The 17,986-nt window shown below is 42.1% G+C and overlaps 1 protein-coding gene across 2 annotated transcripts; it reads right to left on the bottom strand.

The window, feature by feature from the left end:
* Nucleotides 1–209: 209 nt before the first annotated feature.
* LOC115139717 (uncharacterized) lies at nt 210–17,710 on the bottom strand. Of its 2 annotated transcripts, none has more exons than XM_029677414.2 (5): nt 17,463–17,710; nt 9,631–9,719; nt 7,369–7,459; nt 3,111–5,114; nt 210–2,894 (listed from the first exon to the last, which is right to left on the bottom strand). In XM_029677414.2, exons 4-5 carry the CDS (start codon nt 4,739–4,741, stop codon nt 2,807–2,809), a joined length of 1,719 nt encoding a protein of 572 aa, XP_029533274.2. In that variant the 5' UTR covers nt 4,742–5,114; nt 7,369–7,459; nt 9,631–9,719; nt 17,463–17,710; the 3' UTR covers nt 210–2,806. The 2 variants fall into 2 exon arrangements, with proteins under 2 accessions (XP_029533274.2, XP_029533283.2); XM_029677423.2 differs by lacking the exon at nt 17,463–17,710 and adding an exon at nt 16,764–16,861.
* Between the last annotated feature and the right edge of the window lie 276 nt (nt 17,711–17,986).

The following is a 17,986-nucleotide window of genomic DNA, read 5'->3' as shown; positions in this document are numbered from 1 at the left end:
AAAAGTATGTTTTTGTGGGGGAGAATTTGAGGGGTTGGCATGAGGGTCGAAATTGTCAACACCGGAGCAGAGCAGTATGAAGATGTTTTTTTTCCCTAGTCTAAGTACCCCTTGCCATGGTGGGTTATCTTTTCAACTGATTTGTTAAATCATGTGTGAAGGTAGTTGGTGATAAACAAATGTAAATTGGGATGTTTTTCACATGTGCCTACATTTGTGGGGAGTGCAGTCTTGCGTTGCATATTTTCTGTTCATGGCAACGTCATATGCTGAGTCTGTTTTAAGGTGTATGTTAACCACGTTTTGGACATCACCTTTGTTTTGCAGTTTGTAGGGACATGAACAGATGGCTTGGTGTCCAGTTATCATGAGGGGTACTTTTAGACTTGGATTTTGGAATGCTGGCAATGGTAATCTTTAATCTAATGAACCCATCTGATCACGCTTATTCTCCAGTGAGTCCAACCCCATGTAACCTTTGTTTACCCACCCTGGGGGTGCTGTATTACGTGGCATGTAAGCCAGTCTGAGAAGTGGGAGCCACTGGCTCATTGGATAGCAAGATTGTGGGTTAATTGGACTCAATTAAACCATGGCTCATCCAAGCATTCTGAAATCACACTAGACTAGAATGACATGGTTCAAGTTGTAACCATAATCAATACCATTGGCAATTTGTTTTCTAAATGAATCATTTCTGTAAATGTGTAAAGTCCTTAACTTCACTACATGGCTTATTTGTCCCAATGAGATTCCATATTCTTCCCCCCTTGGCATTTTCTTTTGTTTAGATGGTCTCGTCTCATGTGTGCCAGAAACAGAAAGTACACTACATGTCTGGTGTTGCTTTTTGGATGTCCGAGCAGAGTTACTTAACTGAATCTACTTGTTTTTCCATCCTTGAATAAAGTATGTCTGAATACTGTATAGTCATGAGTTGCTGTTGGTTTTCAGAGCACTTGAATCTTACTGAACTTTAGACCTCTGTAGGAAATTCTTCTCAGACAATTTGGTAGAAACTAATTAGTAACTTTACTACATTTTTATTATCACATGTAAATAATAATACAAAGGAGTGGCCTGTGCCCTGACCTTTGTACTGGTATATTTGGCATAATTCAATGTTTAAAACCAGAAATCCAGGGAAGGCAATCCAGGGTAATTATAGTTTCAATTGTTTCTGAAGGTGGTGGCTTTTGTGCCAAATCATTATAAAAGGACTTGGAACATGCCAAAGTTACCAAAAATCAGATGGTCATGTCAACTTACACTCCTGTCAGGAGATATCAACAGCCTTGATACATCATGGTTTAACTACATTAAAACCAATATTTATTTTTGTATAAATGAGCAGCTTTAGTAATGACAGACACAATGGCAAAAGTAGCATGCAGGGGCATACCTCTATGTATTTGAACTGTTTAGGTCACTCCTGGTGACTTAAGAACGTTCTACTCCAAAATGAATCAATTAAATTGACGCCATCTGAAATATAATTTTCAGGCAAGGTTTTTCCACTCAATTGTCCAGTGTTTGATCGCGTGCCCACTGGACCTGCTTTAGCTGATACGAGTGGAACCCGGTGTGGTCGTCTGCTACTAGAAGGACAGACTAGTTGTGCGTCCTGAGATACTGTTTTCACACCACTGTTGTACTGTGCCGTTATTTGCCTGTTTGTGTCCTGCCTGTTAACTTGCAAGATTCTTGCCACTCTCCTCCGACCTCTCAACGACCTGTCTTCGCCCACTGGACTGCTGCTGACTGGATCTGTTTTTGTTTAACGCACTATTCTCAGTAAACCATAGACACTGTCGTATATGAAATGCCCAGGAGGCTGGCTGTTTCTGATATAGTGGAACCAGTGCACCTGTCACCGACAATCATACCTCGCTCATAGTTGCTTAGGTCACTCATTCTGCCCATTCTAATGTTCAGTTATATAACAAACCACGGCCACTTGACTGTCTGTAGGAGCAAACTATTTTTGTTAATGGGGCTGGTGTACCTAATAAACTGACCACTAGGTTCTACAGACCATGGAGACCATATTGCTTCTCCTGTCCTTATGTGGTAAATGGCTGACATCTGTTTTGCTTCTATTTAGTCCTCCATTGTATGGAACATCTTGCTCACCTGACTAAAGTAGAAGATCAAAAGATAAACAGTTTACATAGTTGTTGCACCCTTAAGTATAATATAGTGAACAATATACATTTGTTAATGTATTGTAGTAGACTAGTTCAATTCCCTTTATGCTCTAAAAATATACAGAATGTACAGGTACAGTGACACAATGGAAACATAAGCAAAAACAATCTGTACACATCCGTATAGTAATTCTTCAAGACATTTATAAAAATATCCTTATGCATGACATTCAGTGTATATTAAGGCTGGCAAATTACAGCTCCTATTTTTAAAAACAGCCTCACAATCTGCTTTGAATCTATTAGGTAAAAAATAAGGCAATGTGTACTAGCACTGATTTAAACCGTAGCAGTCAGATACTGTTGAAAGCTGTTCCAACAGTCCACTCACTCTAGACTTTGGCACCTAGACAAGAAGCTATTTGACACCACCTCTGGGGGGCAGGTTTATGTGCTGTGGTACAGCAAAACCTTTTCTAGACAAATGCTTAGCACCTTGTATTCTCTCCAGGGGCTTGGTGAAAACATCCTTGGCATACATGCTTAGTGTTTTATTGGAAATATCCATTTTTATCAGTATTTAAGGTGCTCTCTTTCCATTGTCCTTGCTCTTGACAGGGGCTGTATGGTACAGTATGTGGTATAATTGAGTTGGATCCTCATTTGCTGACAACAGTGATTGGTTGTTTGGTTCCGGGTTGTACCATGAAAGTCATGCCATACGCCTGCTTTGACCGTGGCCCATTGCTAAAAAGTAGAGGAACAAATCATTAACATCAGGTTGATCTAGTTGCATTTAGCAATATTTTTTAATACATCTAGCTAACATTATTTACTATGAGTCAAACTACTAGACAAACAGAAACTAAGTCCAACTAGTCACAACACCCTAATCTTAAACAATAATGATGTTTTTCCCCCCACATTTTGTCAAAAACCAAGTGGACAGAGAGCAAGTCCTACCTTGTGGGAACTCTTGATGCCTCTGACAAACCCTGACCTTTCATGGCCATTTTTGTCTCCAGCTCCTTCATGTCAAGTCCTTGTGTTGTGGCTGGCACAGTGGCACTCTTGCTCTTTGCAGTGATAACAGGGTTTTTCGGGGTGACTCTGGGGACAACCGGGAACTTGGTCTCCTCATCAGACAAGGGAGACCCCCAGTCATCAGAGTCTGTTTCCTTCATGGCCAGCATTTTGTTGTCCATTTTGCAGTCCATCTCTAGCATCTTCTTCTGCAGGATGCTCTGGAGCGTGGCCTGGCTGGCTGAGAGGGAGGAGAGGGCCTGGGTAGGAGGCGGCTTGGGTTTGATCTGAACAGGCAGTTTCGGTTTGTTCTCCATGACAGGAGGTGGGAATTTGGGAGGGCTTGGAGATTTAGGTTTTGGCGAGGGAGTTTTGACAAGAAGGACAGGGTTGGCAGTAGAGGACAGGACTGGAAGGACAGGGCTGGGAGTGGGAGGCAGGACCTTCTTCAGGGGAGGGTCAGGTGGAGGTGAGCTGGGAGGAGAGCCCACGACATCATGGTCATCGAATTCGGGAGGGGGAGGGAGTAATGGCATGCATAGGTTCTTGTCATCCCTGACAAGGCTAGAGGGTGAATCAATCCTCTGCTCTCCACTTTGCTTCTCCACGGCTAGACTGCTGGAGGATGAGGACCTAGAGGTGGGCAGAATCCTTTTAACTACTGGATTTGCAATTGGCCCCTTCACCGCTGACTCAATATTCTGGGGTTTTGCTGGAATCTGGATTACCACTGTGGCCTCCAGTGGGACCACAGACTGTGGTTTATGTTGTGAGGTTACAGAAGTGAATGAGGTGGCCCTAGGGATGACGGTGAAAGAATTGGGATTGAATTCACTGTGCTGGATGCTGGCTAATTGCTCATTACTCTTCGTGCTGTTTTCAAGGGAAAGACTGAACCTGTGCCTCTCTCGCTCTTTAGCCGCCATGAGAAGAGCCAGGGGGGAAGCGGCAGGACCGTCCCTCATCCCAGTGACATCACTGGCCTTCAGGTTGCGTAGTTTACTGTCCAGCATAGGACTGAACTTGTTATTCCGGCCTGGAGACGCTTCCTGCTTGACCTGGCTAGCCTCTGTGATTACAGGGGCAGTGACCACCTTCTGAAGCTTGGGTGACATTTTAGGGGGCGCTATGGCACGTTTGTTCATACCCTGTTGTGCTGATAAAGACAAAGGCTCCACTTCCTCCCAAGTCTCGGGTGGGGTGGGTTGGCCTGGAAGGGTGGCTTGCAAGTTTTCCTTTAAGTCCTGCAGGTCTTGCTCCAGCTGCATACCCAAGCTATTTCTCTGGGCTGGCTTACCTGGAGGTGCCACAGAGGGGTCTTTCCCATTGACCTGGAGGAGTAGGATCTGCTTGGGCCTATTGTCACGGTCCAACTGTCTACCCAGAATGCCAGTCTTAGGAACACTGTAGAGCTTAGCTGTGTTCTGGGGGTTGAAGCTGGAGGGTGTCGGGGTCTGTACTGGGGAAGCTTGGGCTGGAACCTGGGAGGCTTCGTCCATGCTGTGGATGGAGGACAGCCTTGTTGGCTTTGGAGGCGGGGTCTTCAGGGCTTTCAGAGCAGCTTGTCTCATGTCTATAGGGGCTGTGGAGGGGCAAACTTTGGGGGCTCAGTAAAATCAGGGACTGGTGTTGGTGTAGAAATGGACAAAGTTGAACTAGAAGCACTGGAGGAAGTTGATGGGGGCTTCGGGGGGCGCATTAGTGGAGGTTTCAGGGAGGTGAAATCCTCGTACTCTTTAGACAGAACCACTGATGGAGGTTTTGGAGGGGGCATGGAGGGAGGGCGAAGGGAGTCCAAGTCACCCAAGAAATCTGGTGGGGGAGGGATGAACATGGGTGGGGGGGGTGGGGGTGCCATTGTAGGGGGAGGTGGAATAAATATCTCCCCATCCACCAAATCGGGCACAGATATAGCCGATCCATTGGAAAACCGATCGGCATTTACTATAAAGAGAGAACTACCATCAGACAAGTGTTTTATTGATTTAACTTGTCAAAATAAATTATTTTACTTTTAGTTCTGTTGGCCTGATTTATGGTGAAACTGATTAAATTACATTTGATCTGTACCCTCCCACTCTGCAAACATGCTTGTGAATGGCTGTTTGGAGTTTTGTAGTGTTCTTGTGCAAGATCTTAGACAAACATTTACAGTGCTTCCAGAAAGTATTCATACCCCTTCACTTATTCTACATGTATTTGTGTTACAGCCTGAATTCAAAATTGAAGATTTCTCTCACCATCTACACCCAATACCCAATAATTAAAGTGAAAACATGTTTGTTTTTTTAAATGACAATTAAATAACTTATGTACAATACCAGTCAAAAGTTGACACGCCTACTCATTCAAGGGTTTTCTTTATTTTCTACATTGTAGAATAATAGACATCAACTATGAAATAACACACATGGAATCATGTATTAGCCAAAACAGTGTTAAACAAATAAAAATATATTTTATATTCTTCAAAGTAGCCACCCTTTGCCTTGACAGCTTTGCACACTCTTGGCATTTTCTCAACCAGCTTCACCTGGAATGCTTTTCCAACTGTCTTGAAGGAGTTCCACATATGCTGAGCACTTGTTGGCTGATTTTCCTTCACTCTGCGGTCCAACTCATCCCAAACCATCTCAATTGGGTTGAGGTCGGGTAATTGTGGAGGCCAGGTCATCTGATGCAGCACTCCATCACTCTCCTTCTTGGTCAAATAGCCATTACACAGCCTGGAGGTGTTTTTTGGGTCATTGTCCTGTTGAAAAACAAATGACAGTCCCACTAAGTGCAAACCAGATGGGATGGCGTATCCCTGCAGAATGCTGTGGTAGCCATGCTGGTTAAGTGTGCCTTGAATTCTAAAAAATAAATCTGTGTCACCAACAAAGCACCATCACACCACCTCCATGCTTCACGGTAGGAACCACACGTGGAGATCAACCTTTCACCTACTCTGCGTCTCACAAAGACATGGCGGTTGGACTCATCAGACCAAAGGACAGATTTCCACCGGTCTAATGTCCATTCCTCGTGTTTCTTGGCCCAAGCAAGTCTTTTTATTGGTTTCCTTTAGTAGTGTTTTTTTGCAGCAGCAATTTGACCACAATGACCTGATTCACACAGTCTCCTCTGAAAAGTTGCTGTTAAGATGTGTCTGTTACTTGAACTCTGAAGCATTTATTTGGGCAATCTGAGGTGCAGTTAACTCTAATGAAGTTATCCTCTGCAGCGGAGATAACTCTGGGTCTTCCTTTCCTGTGGCGGTCCTCATGAGAGCCAGTTTGATCATAGCGCTTGATGGTTTCTGCGACTTCTTAATTTTCTGTATTGACTGACCTTCATGTCTTAAAGTAACGATGGGCTGTCGTTTCGCTTTTATTTGAGCTGTTCTTGCCATAATATGGATGTCACGTCTACTCATGCTCCCCCTCTCCGGCATTCGACGTCGCCATCAATACGCGCACCTCATGATGAGGCACACCTGGACTCCTCACTCATTAACTTCCCTATATCTGCCACTCACTTAGGGTTATTCCCCAGGCAGTATTGATGTTGTTTCATGTCCGTACGCTCCTCTTTTATTGTTTCGTTTATTATTAAACTCACCACCTGCACTTGCTTCCCGACTAAGTGTCTACGTTGCAATGGACTTGGTCTTTTACCAATTAGGCTATCTTCTGTATACCACCCCTACCTTGTCACAACTCAACTGATTGGCTCCAATGCATTAAGAAGGAAAGAACTTTAAACAAGGCAGACCTGTTAATTGAAATGTATTCCAGGTTCCAGGTTCCACCTCATGAAGTTGGTTGAGAGAATGCCAAGAGTGTGCAAAGCTGTCATCAAGGCAAAGGGTGGCAACTTTGGGAAGAATCTCAAATAACATATTTTGATTTAACACTTTTTTGGTGACTACATGATTCCATATGTGTTATTTCATAGTTTTGATGTCTTCACTATTATTCTACAATTTAGAAAATAGTAATATATATATATATTTTTTTACATGAATAGGTGTCAACTTTTTACTGGTACTGTATATTTAAGCCCTTTATGAAAACAGATTTGCTTTGAGTTTGTGCCGAAATTTGATCAATCAAGTGAATCTAAAACCAGCACTGCGGCTTAAGTTCATAGAAATGTAAATGATTTAGCTGCACAGCTTAACTCTGGTAAACACAGAGACTTGGGAGACCCTCACCTGCCCTGTTGATCTTTGGACTGTTGAAAGGGGGGAGGACAGGAACTTTGGGTGTTGGGACAGCAAACCCTTGCACAACATCAGAGGAGGACTGTGGGAAACAAGGACAAACGCCATCAGACAGTTGACATTTCACCCTGGTGTCAGTTTAGAGATTCACTGTTGAGATTGTAAGAGGAACTGAGTGTGAGAGGGAAGGGAATGGATTGTTTCTAGACTGCACTATGGCTTGCAGTGATCCAACCTGTTATCCAAATGACTACTTGCATCTACTTTAGAACAGGTTATCATGTTTGCTGCGTGATGACAACACTGATGCAAAAACTATTAATTTACTAAACCTTGCACTCAGAAAACAAGTACATCAGTGTACAAGTAGTGTCAATTACCAAAGACAGAGGAAGGCCAGGCACATTAAATCAGAAAGGGCTTTTCATCCAAAATTCCTTTTAGTCTAGGCTTCCCAACAGTTGGAGTCATTTTCTATAACAGCAAAGCCTCTTGGTGCAGATTGAGGCTACATGATCTCTGACACTGAGTATCCCACTTGAAATGATTCAGCAATATATTTTCCACTGGTGTACTGTGTCTAACCCCTTGCTAGACACTAGCTGAAGCTTACAAGCACCATTTTGGGCCCTTTTCAGAACAGTACTGCCTTTTATAGCCACGCTGTCATGCCTCGCCCACACCACGCCCTGCCTGTGGATAAGACACAGGCAACACTCCCATCTCTTCTTGTAAGAAAACGTTAAGTGGGTGTGACTGCCTCAGAGAAAAGGGGATGTGCCATCATGTTGCTGCCTGCCTGTGTGACTGACCGTTCGCATCACAGCCATAAATAAACAGACTGTGTTGACACAACACATGCCCTGCAGACAGAACAGAGATGTGCCCTTCCAACGCTGTTAGACTGTGGTCAGAATCACTCTACACCAGGAACTGCAAGTCACTGTTACAGACCAAAAAACACATTGACCAGTGTAACTATGGGCCTCTAATCTACCAAAACAATCCAAAGTTAGGTCCACCCCTGTAACTGTAAACTGTAATCAACTTACTGTGCTTGGCCTGATGGTCAGGCCACCATCACTTGCTTTGTTTAGAACTTGGTACACATAATTCTCAAGTTCAGGCAGCAGACACATAACTTTCATGCAGCTGTGTAAATATTAAGTTCAGGTGTGGTCCTTTCTCAAGAACCTCGGTTACACTGTATCTTTAAAACATCTAACGTGAACGGAACACCTCCCTTATGCCTTAAATATGTCTTCATGGCAGACTATTCATAGAGGCAGGCAGCTCATTGCAAAGGCATGAACATTTCACAAGGGGCAAAGGGTGCGGCATTAAATGCAGTTTCTAAACCGGCTTAATTCCTTATGTTTCTTTTCCATGACTCACAGGTGAAAATCAGAGCAGTCCAACCCCTGTGCTGCTGGGTGTGGCACATCTAACAAATAACAGAGGAGCTATCATATAGGACACTCCCCTTTGAGGTAGGCTTTCATACCTACAACAAAATAACAACGTAGTACAACTTTTTTTTTTTTTATCAGATACGGCTGTGCTTTTCTGGATCACCTACAGGGACAACATGTTGAATCGAGCACAAATGAGCTAGGTGCCATAATTGTGGCAGACTGTACAAGACCCAAGATTGTGTGAAACAAGGTGACATTCTTATAGTTACTGTCCTGCATGAGAATGTCTAAGTCAATAGGGTGAGAATTTCTGACGACAGAAATGACTTGAGAGGACTGGGTCAACATGCAAACAAATTGACCCTTGTCACAAGGATAGCCTAACTGCAAGTAAACTTGGGTTACTCCCTCTTTACATATGTGAAAAGCCTGCACAGGTGAAACCTGCCGGTTAGAAAAGTATGCTTTCAGAGTGACCAGGTGTGAGTGGTGGACAGGTCTAACTCTGAGGTGGTCACACAGTGATCAATGATTACAGGAATGCCCTTCATGAGGCAATGCAGTTTCTCTTTCAGAAACTGCAAAGGCCTTGTTGAGAAAGAATTCACAATTCCGCAGACTTATGCAAAAGTGGGAAAGTTATGTGGAGCCTAATGCATTGACAAGAACTAAAGACAAGGCCTATAACAAATTCCATGTGATTTTTCATCTTGAAGTGTTAGAGAACACCACCTAGATGCTGGACAGCAGTCTCAATAAATGCTGCAACACTGTCTCCAGTGTTGAAATGTAGATTTGAAGTAATAGATTTTTACCCACATCATGCAGAGGAACTTACCATGTAGTGCTTGACTGCGGGTCTGGACCTCACTTTGGCAGTGCCTGATTCAGGAATGGCTGATGAATCCAACACCAGCTCAACATTGTCTAAAAGAAAAAAAAGAACAGCACCAACGCACTGCTTAAAAACCAACAAGTTTACCATTCAACCGATCAGCGCAGCTCTGTAAGGAGATGCAGTCTAGTGACTGTGCAAAGTTCAGTAATTATGGATGTACATAATAGGTTATGGCATTTTGTCTGCAGTTCTCATAATTCTTGACAAACTACTATGTAATGCTATGCAGTGAACTCTGTCGGGGGGATTTCTCTTGTTGACAGCAAAATAGTAATTGGGTAAAGCAAACAACTATTCAAGCAGTTGAAGGATTAATCAAACCAATATAAAAAGTAATGTCACCCTATTGCTCAAACACTTAAGAATAAATGTAATGGGGTGCCATAGGGTAGAAAATAGAGTTCTTCACGCATCATCAATGAACCCCTATTTACAAATGGAATTTCAGTAGGGTCAGAGAAATGTGGTGCAACATTCATAATTCTGGGGGTCAACTTTCTGTTGGCCTCCCTGTCATGAGTGTTTGCAGTTCATCAATACTGACCTCAGGTTATTCCTGGGCAGAGAAGGGGGAGAGGGACCACCTGATTGTTTTCAGAGTAAAATACTTTACCAGAGATGGCTATCTATAATGTTTGCAACAGGCTTTGACGTTACTGTATAAAGAACCAACTTATCTGTAACTTCACAAAACAGCCATTCCAATGTCAGGCATGTCCCTGCCAAGTAACTAACTGATGAGAGAAATGTCATTGAGAGACAGCAGTTAGTGAGACACAGGTCATGCTCTGCATTCACGTCAAGCACAGAGACCTCAAAGAATTTCAAAGAGGACTCAGATTAACATGCATTACATTACCTGATATAACTATGAGCAAAACTTTGTTAACCGAGTATGGAAACAACAGGCAGTGTTTAAAGTATTTTGGCATCTACAGATACATTTCCCAATGGGGCATGGCAGGCATTTCCCTATTGAGTTCCTGCATAATTGAAATATGCAAATATTCCCATCCGGTGGCATGTTTGCACACAACCACTTGACGACGAGACAGCCTATAGGGAGGATGTCAGTGACCTGGCAGTGTGGTGCCAGGACAACAACCTCTCCCTCAATGTCAGCAAGACAAAGGAGCACTACATGAAACGGAAATCCGAGCACGCCCCCCATCGAAAGCTTCAAGTTCCTCTGTGTCCACAACACTAAGGAATGTTCATGGTCCACACACATCACAGTCATGAAGAAGGCACAGCAATGCCTCTTCCCCCTCAGGAAGCTTAAAAGATTCAGCATTGTGCACTCAGATCCTCAAAAATGTCTACAGCTGCAACATTGAGAGCATCTTGACTGGCTGCATCACTGCTTGGTATGGCCGCTGCTCGGCATCCGACCACAAGGCGCTTCAGAGGGTAGTGCGTATGTTCCAGTACATCACTGGGGCTGAGCTCCCTGCCATACAAACCAAATCACATTTTATTGGTCGCGTACACGTTTTGCAGATGTTCTCAGGTGCAGCGAAATGCTTATGTTTCTTGCTTCAACAGTGCAGTAATACCGAACAATACAAAACAATACACACAAATCCCAAAAACGAAGAAATATCAGAACCAGCAATGTTTGAGTCCGTAATATAAATATACTCATTCAGAGCAACACATCTCCTTCGCAAAGGCTGTTGATTGTAGCCTGTGGAATTTTGAATGGCACGACGATGGGCCTCAGGATCTCGTCACGGTATCTCTGCCATCGATAAAAGGCAATTGTGTTCATTGTCCGTAGCTTATGCCTGCCCATACCATAACCCCACCGCCACCATGGTGCAGTCTGTAAACAACATTGACATCAGAAAACCGGTACTCCACATGACGACATACACATGATCTGTGGTTCTGCAGTCGGTTACACGTACTGCCAAATTCTCGAAAACGACGTTCGAGGCGGCTTATGGTAGAGAAATTACCATCCAATTCTCTGGAAACAGCTCTGATGGAAATTCCTGCAGTCAGCGTGCCAATTGCACGCTCCCTCAAAACTTGAGACATCTGTGGCATTGTCTTTTATTGTCCCCAGCACAAGGTGCACCTGGGAAATGATCATGCTGTTTAATCAGCTTCTTGATATGCCACGCCTGTCAGGTTGATGGATTATCATGACAAAGGAGAAATGTTCACTAACAGGGATGTAAACAAATTTGTGCACAATATTTGAGAGAAATAAGATTTTTGTGCGTATGGAAAATTTCGGGGATATTTTATTTCAGCTCATGAAACATGGGACCAACACTTTACATGTTGCGTTTATATTTTTGTTCAGTATAATATATATTATATATATATATATATATATACACACACACAAAAGTTAATTTTTTACTATTTTGCACATTGTAGAATAATAGTGAAGACTTCAAAACTATGAAATAACACATATGGAATCATGAAAGTAACCAAAAAAGTATTAAACAAATGAAAATGTATTTGAGGTTCTTCAAAGTAGCCACCCTTTGCCATGATGACAGCTTTGCACACTCTTGGCATTCTCTCAACCAGCAAATTTGTGGAGTGGTTGAAAAACGAGTTTTAATGACTCCAACATAAGTGTATGTAAACTTCCGACTTCAACTGTTTACATACACTTACATTGTCCTTAAAACTCATTTTTCAACCACTCCACAAATGTCTTATTGACAAACTATAGTTTTGGCAAGTCAGTTAGGATATCTACTTTGTGCATGACACAAGTCATTTTTCTAACAATTGTTTACAGACAGATTATTTCACTTATCATTCACTGTATCACAATTTCAGTGGGTCAGAAGTTTACATACACTAAGTTGACTGTGCCTTTAAACAGTTTGGAAAATGGTGTACCTGTGGATGTATTTCAAGGCCTACCTTCAAACTCAGTGCCACTTTGCTTGACATCATGGGAAAGTCAAAATAAATGAGCCAAGACCTCATCCTTGGGGAGCAATTTCCAAACGCCTGAAGGTACCACGTTCATCTATACAAACAATAGTACACAAGTATAAACACCATGGGACCACGCAGCTGTCATACCGCTCAGGAAGGAGACGTGTTCTGTCTCCTAGAGATTAACGTACTTTGGTGCGAAAAGTGCAAATCAATCCCAGAATAACAGCAAAGGACCATGTGAAGATGCTGGAGGAAACAGGTACAAAGTATCTATATCCACAGTAAAACGAGTCCTATATCGACATAACCTGAAAGGCCGCTCAGCAAGGAAGAAGCCACTGCTCCAAAACCGCCATAAAGAAGCCAGACTAAGGGGACAAAGATCGTACTTTTTGGAGAAATGTCCTCTGGTCTGATGAAACAAAAATAGGACTGTTTGGCCATAATGACCATCGTTATTTTTGGAGGAAAAAGGGGAGGCTTGCAAGCCGAAGAACACCATCCCAACCGTGAAGCACGGGGTGGCAGCATCATGTTGTGGGGGTGCTTTGCTGCAGGAGGGACTGGTGCACTTGCACTTCACAAAATAGATGGCATCATGAGGAGGGGAAATTAGGTGGATATATTGAAGCAACATCTCAAGACATCAGTCAGGAAGTTCAAGCTTGGTTCCAAATGGACAATGACCCCAAGCATACTTCCAAAGTTGTAGCAAAATGGCTTAAGGACAACAAAGTCAAGGTATTGCAGTGGCCATCACAAAACCCTGACCTCAATCCTATAGAAAATATGTGTGTAGAACTGAATAAGTGTGTGCGAACAAGGAGGCCTTACAAACCTGACTCAGTTACACCAACTCTGTCAGGAGGAATGGGCCAAAATTCACCCAACTTATTGTGGGAAGCGTTGTGGAAAGCTACCCAAAACGTTTGACCCAAGTTAAACAATTTAAAGGCAATGCTACCAAATACTAATTGAGTGTATGTAACCTTCTGACCCACTGGGAATGTGATGAAATAAATCATTCTCTCTACTATTATTCTGACATTTCACATTCTTAAAATAAAGTGGTGATCCTAACTGAACTATGACAGGTCATTTTTATTCTGAATAAATGTCAGGAATTGTGAAAAACTGAGTTTAAATGTATTTGGCTAAGGTGTATGTAAACTTCCGACTTCAACTGTATATATGATGGTGTGTATTGACAGTATATGAATAGAAAAGGTGTTTACAGCAATAGTTATATAGGATGAGCCTTGACTAGAATACAGTACAGTGGCTTGCGAAAGTATTCACCCCCTTGGCATTTTTCCTATTTTGTTGCCTTACAACCTGGAATTAAAATAGATTTGGGGGGGTTGTATAATTTGATATACCTACCACTTTGAAGATGCAAGATATATTTTATTGTGAAACAAACAAGAAATAAGACATAAAAATTCAAACTTGAGCGTGCATTACTATTCACCCCCCAAAGTCAATACTTTGTAGAGCCAACTTTTGCAGTAATTACAGCTGCAAGTCTTTTGGGGTATGTCTCTATAAACTTGGCACATTTAGCCACTGGGATTTTTGCCCATTCCTCAAGGCAAAACTGCTCCAGCTCCTTCAAGTTGGATGGGTTCCGCTGGTTTACAGTAATCTTTAAGTCATACCACAGATTCTCAATTGGATTCCAAGACATTGAAATGTTCCCCTTAAACCACTCAAGTGTTGCTTTAGCAGGATGCGTAGGGTCATTGTCCTGCTGGAAAGTGAACCTCTGTCCCAGTTTAACATCTCTTGAAGACTGAAACAGGTTTCCCTCAAACATTTCCCTGTATTTAGCACCATCCATCATTCCTTCAATTCTGACCAGTTTCCCAGTCCCTGCCGATTAAAAACATCCCAGCATGCTTCACTGTGGGGATGATGTTCTCGGGGTGATGAGAGGTGTTGGGTTTGCGCCAGACATAGCATTTTCCTTGATGGTCTCATCTGACCAGAGTACATTCTTCCATATGTTTGGGGAGTCTCCCACATGCCTTCTGGCCACGCTTCCGTAAAACCCAGCTCTGTGGAGTGTGCGGCTTAAAGTGATCCTATGGACAAATACTCCAATCTCCGCTGTGGAGCTTTGCAGCTCCTTCAGGGTTATCTTTGGTCTCTTTGTTGCTTATCTGATTAATGCCCTCCTTGCCTGGTCCGTGAGTTTTGGTGGGCACTCTTGGCAGGTTTGTTGTGGTGCCATATTCTTTCCATTTTTTAATAATGGATTTAATGGTGCTCCGTGGGATGTTCAACGTTTCTGGTATTTTTTTAGAACCCAACCCTGATCTGTACTTCTCCACAACGTTGTCCCTTACCTTTGGAGAGCTCCTTGGTCTTCATGGTGCCCCTTGCTTAGTGGTGTTGCAGACTCTAGGGCCTTTCAGAACAGGTGTATATATACTGAGATCATGTGACAGATCATGTGTTACTTAGATTGCACACAGGTAAACTTTATTTAACTAATTATGTGACTTCTGAAGGTAATTGGTTGCACCAGATCTTATTTAGGGGCTTCATAGCAAAGGGGATGTAAGCATATGCACGCACCACTTTTCCGATTGTATTTTTTAGAATTTTTTTAAACAAGTTTAATTTTTTCATTTCACTTCACCAATTTGGACAATTTTGTGTATGTCCATTACATGAAATTTAAATTACAGGTTGTAATGCTACAAAATAGGAAAAATGCCAAGGGTGGTGAATACTTTTGTAAGGCACTGTATATACATATGAAGTGGGTAAAACAGTATGTAAACATGATTAAATTGACCAGTGTTCAATAACTATGTTATTGGGCAGCAGTCTCTAGGTGCAGTCTCTAGGTGCAGGGTAGAATACCGGATGGTAGCCGGCTAGTAACAGTGACTAAGTTCAGGGCAGGGACTGGGCGGAGACTGGCTAGTAGTGACTTTAACAGTCTGATGGCCTGGAGATAAAAGCTGTTTATCAGTTTCTCTGTCCTAGCTTTGATGCACCTGTATTGTCTCCGCCTTCTAGATGGTAGCGGGGTGAAAAGGCCGTGGATCCAGGACCTCTAAACCAGGCGGTGTCAGAGGAAGGCCCTAAAAATTGTCAGATTCAGCTAACCTAGTCATAGACTGTTGTCTCTGCTACCGCACGACAAGGGGTTTCCGATGCACCAAGTCTGATACCAACAGGAACCTGAACAGCTTCTACCCCCAAGCCATAAGACTGCTAAATAGTTAGTCAGAATAGCTATTTGGTTAACTATTTAACTGTTTGCATTGACCTTTTTTTGCACTAACTCTTTTGACTCATCACATACGCTGCTGCTACTGTTTATTATCTGTCCTGTTGCCTAGGCACTTTATACCTACATATATGTACATATCTACCACAATTACCTCATACCCCTGCACATCGACTCAGTACTGGTACCCAGTGTATATAGCCAAGTTATCATTACTCATTGTGTATTTATTCCTCATGTTATTTTTCTATTATTTCTAAATGTTTCTCTCTGCATTGTTGGAAAGGGCGGTAATTAAGCATTTCACTGTTAGTCCATACCTGTTGTTTAGGAAGTGTGACAAATACTAATTTTATTTGACCTTTCCATTGTTATAGAGGCCTCATCAAATAGAATACCCAGAAATCAGGGCAATGCAAAATATGTCAATTTGTCCCGTTTTTAGTTCTGAGAACCTTTGAACAGTTTTCAGATCTCTAGGGGGTTTATTCATATTCATTTTGAATTAGTCTCCATTTCCCAAGACCTGGACTAAAAAACCCTTTAGGTCTAATAATTATGCTACCATGTTCTCCTTTGACTATAATTATTCTATATAAAAAAAATCTAATTTTTTTTTAGGGCGCAGTCTGTTATAAGATCTCAATAACATATCTAGGCCTACTGGTAATAATAGGTAGGCCCACATAATGTTGTAATAAAAAAATGCAGGTTTTCACTCTCAAAGCCACCATGTTTTTGTAGAAAACCGACACAGTATTCATTCAAACTGAATCATGACTGAATTGCGCATTGCAAAGATTCAAACAAGATTTCGGAGCAATCTTTTGGTTCGCATACCCATTGTTGCTTTTTAGTTAGCATTTGCTAGTAGATATCTTACATTAAATCGTCTTTCCTCAACACGACCTACCTGTTACGGATGTCGTTATTCTGTGAGCTGCGCTCTATCCGACAACAAGTGGAGAGCTGCTCGCACTTGCTGCCTGACGGGCGATTATCCGCTGAAATTAGGCTGTGTGAGGTTTTACATGAATGGAACTCACGTGCTTTGCGTTTGTGTAGGCTGCTTTGAACATTATTTCTCTATTGTACTACATAAGTGATACAGTGTATACCTCCACCACACTACTTTTATTACGCATCAGCGGGCAGTATACGCAATTCCCAAGTGAAAAAATCTGATCTGTATTATTGTTTTGATTGACATGTTCTAAAATAATCGCAACGAAAATGGTTTATTTTATTCAATGCTGCAGCTATCTAATACTTAGTTAAAACAGACACCTTGCATTCTACCTGCATCGTCATGAACGCAGAGTCTAGTGACTGTCTCAGGTAAATGTAGGTTTACCACTGTTGGGAGACCTAATGACCCCCCTGGTTACTTTCAATGATTACTAGCATTGTGTAAAACATTGTGTATTAATTTGACTCAACCAGCATTTTTCTTATTCTAGAATGTGAACATTTAGGCCACATTTGCCATTGATCTGTCACTCTAACAAGTGCAAAGGTTGGGACAGTAGTGAGAAAATGCTGATCGGCATGATAGATTAAATATTCAATCACTATTATTAGTTCATTGTTAAATATGACAGTAAACACTTACCCATCTCCTTGATTTTAATATTGGTATCGAAGAGAGACTGGTTCTTTCGACCCAAAAAATGCAACGGTCCCTTTTTCATTTTTTTGTCCTATTGGTAAACCTATTGTACAGATGAATCGTTAACACGTGATATTATGCAGGAGCTTCCATAGCCAGTCGTCAAAAACGTATTAATTCATTAATTAGTCTTAACGACAGGTGTATTACTGAATCCTCACTGATTCGGTGAAATCTTCGAGGTAGAGAGAAAATGGCCACCGCCCCTGCCTCCTCCCCTTTCTCTGTGCCTCCCTCTTTTGTAAGCCCACAGAGGAAGCAGAGAAACAACAAACCATGCTCTTCATTAGAATCAAATTCAAATTACACTTACAGTGCCTTCAGGAAGTATTCATACCCCTTGACTTATTCCACTTTTGTTGTGCTACAGTCTGAATTCAAAATAGATTAAATTGATTACTTTGCTCACCACCAACACACAATTCCCCATAATGACAACATTAAAACATGTTTTTGGGGAAATGTTA

This window comes from Oncorhynchus nerka, linkage group LG2, assembly GCF_034236695.1.
Source record: "Oncorhynchus nerka isolate Pitt River linkage group LG2, Oner_Uvic_2.0, whole genome shotgun sequence".
Classification (NCBI taxonomy): Eukaryota; Metazoa; Chordata; class Actinopteri; order Salmoniformes; family Salmonidae; genus Oncorhynchus; species Oncorhynchus nerka.
Note: the sequence above shows the minus strand (reverse complement) of the source record. Positions and strands in the feature narration are given on the sequence as shown.

Excerpts from the sequence above, each read along its gene's own strand:
- LOC115139717 (XM_029677414.2), bottom strand. The coding sequence starts at position 4,741 with ATGAGACAAGCTGCTCTGAAAGCCCTGAAGACCCCGCCTCCAAAGCCA. Across the intron at positions 2,895-3,110 it reads GCATCAAGAGTTCCCACAAG|CAATGGGCCACGGTCAAAGC; the intron begins GTAGGACTTGCT and ends TCTACTTTTTAG.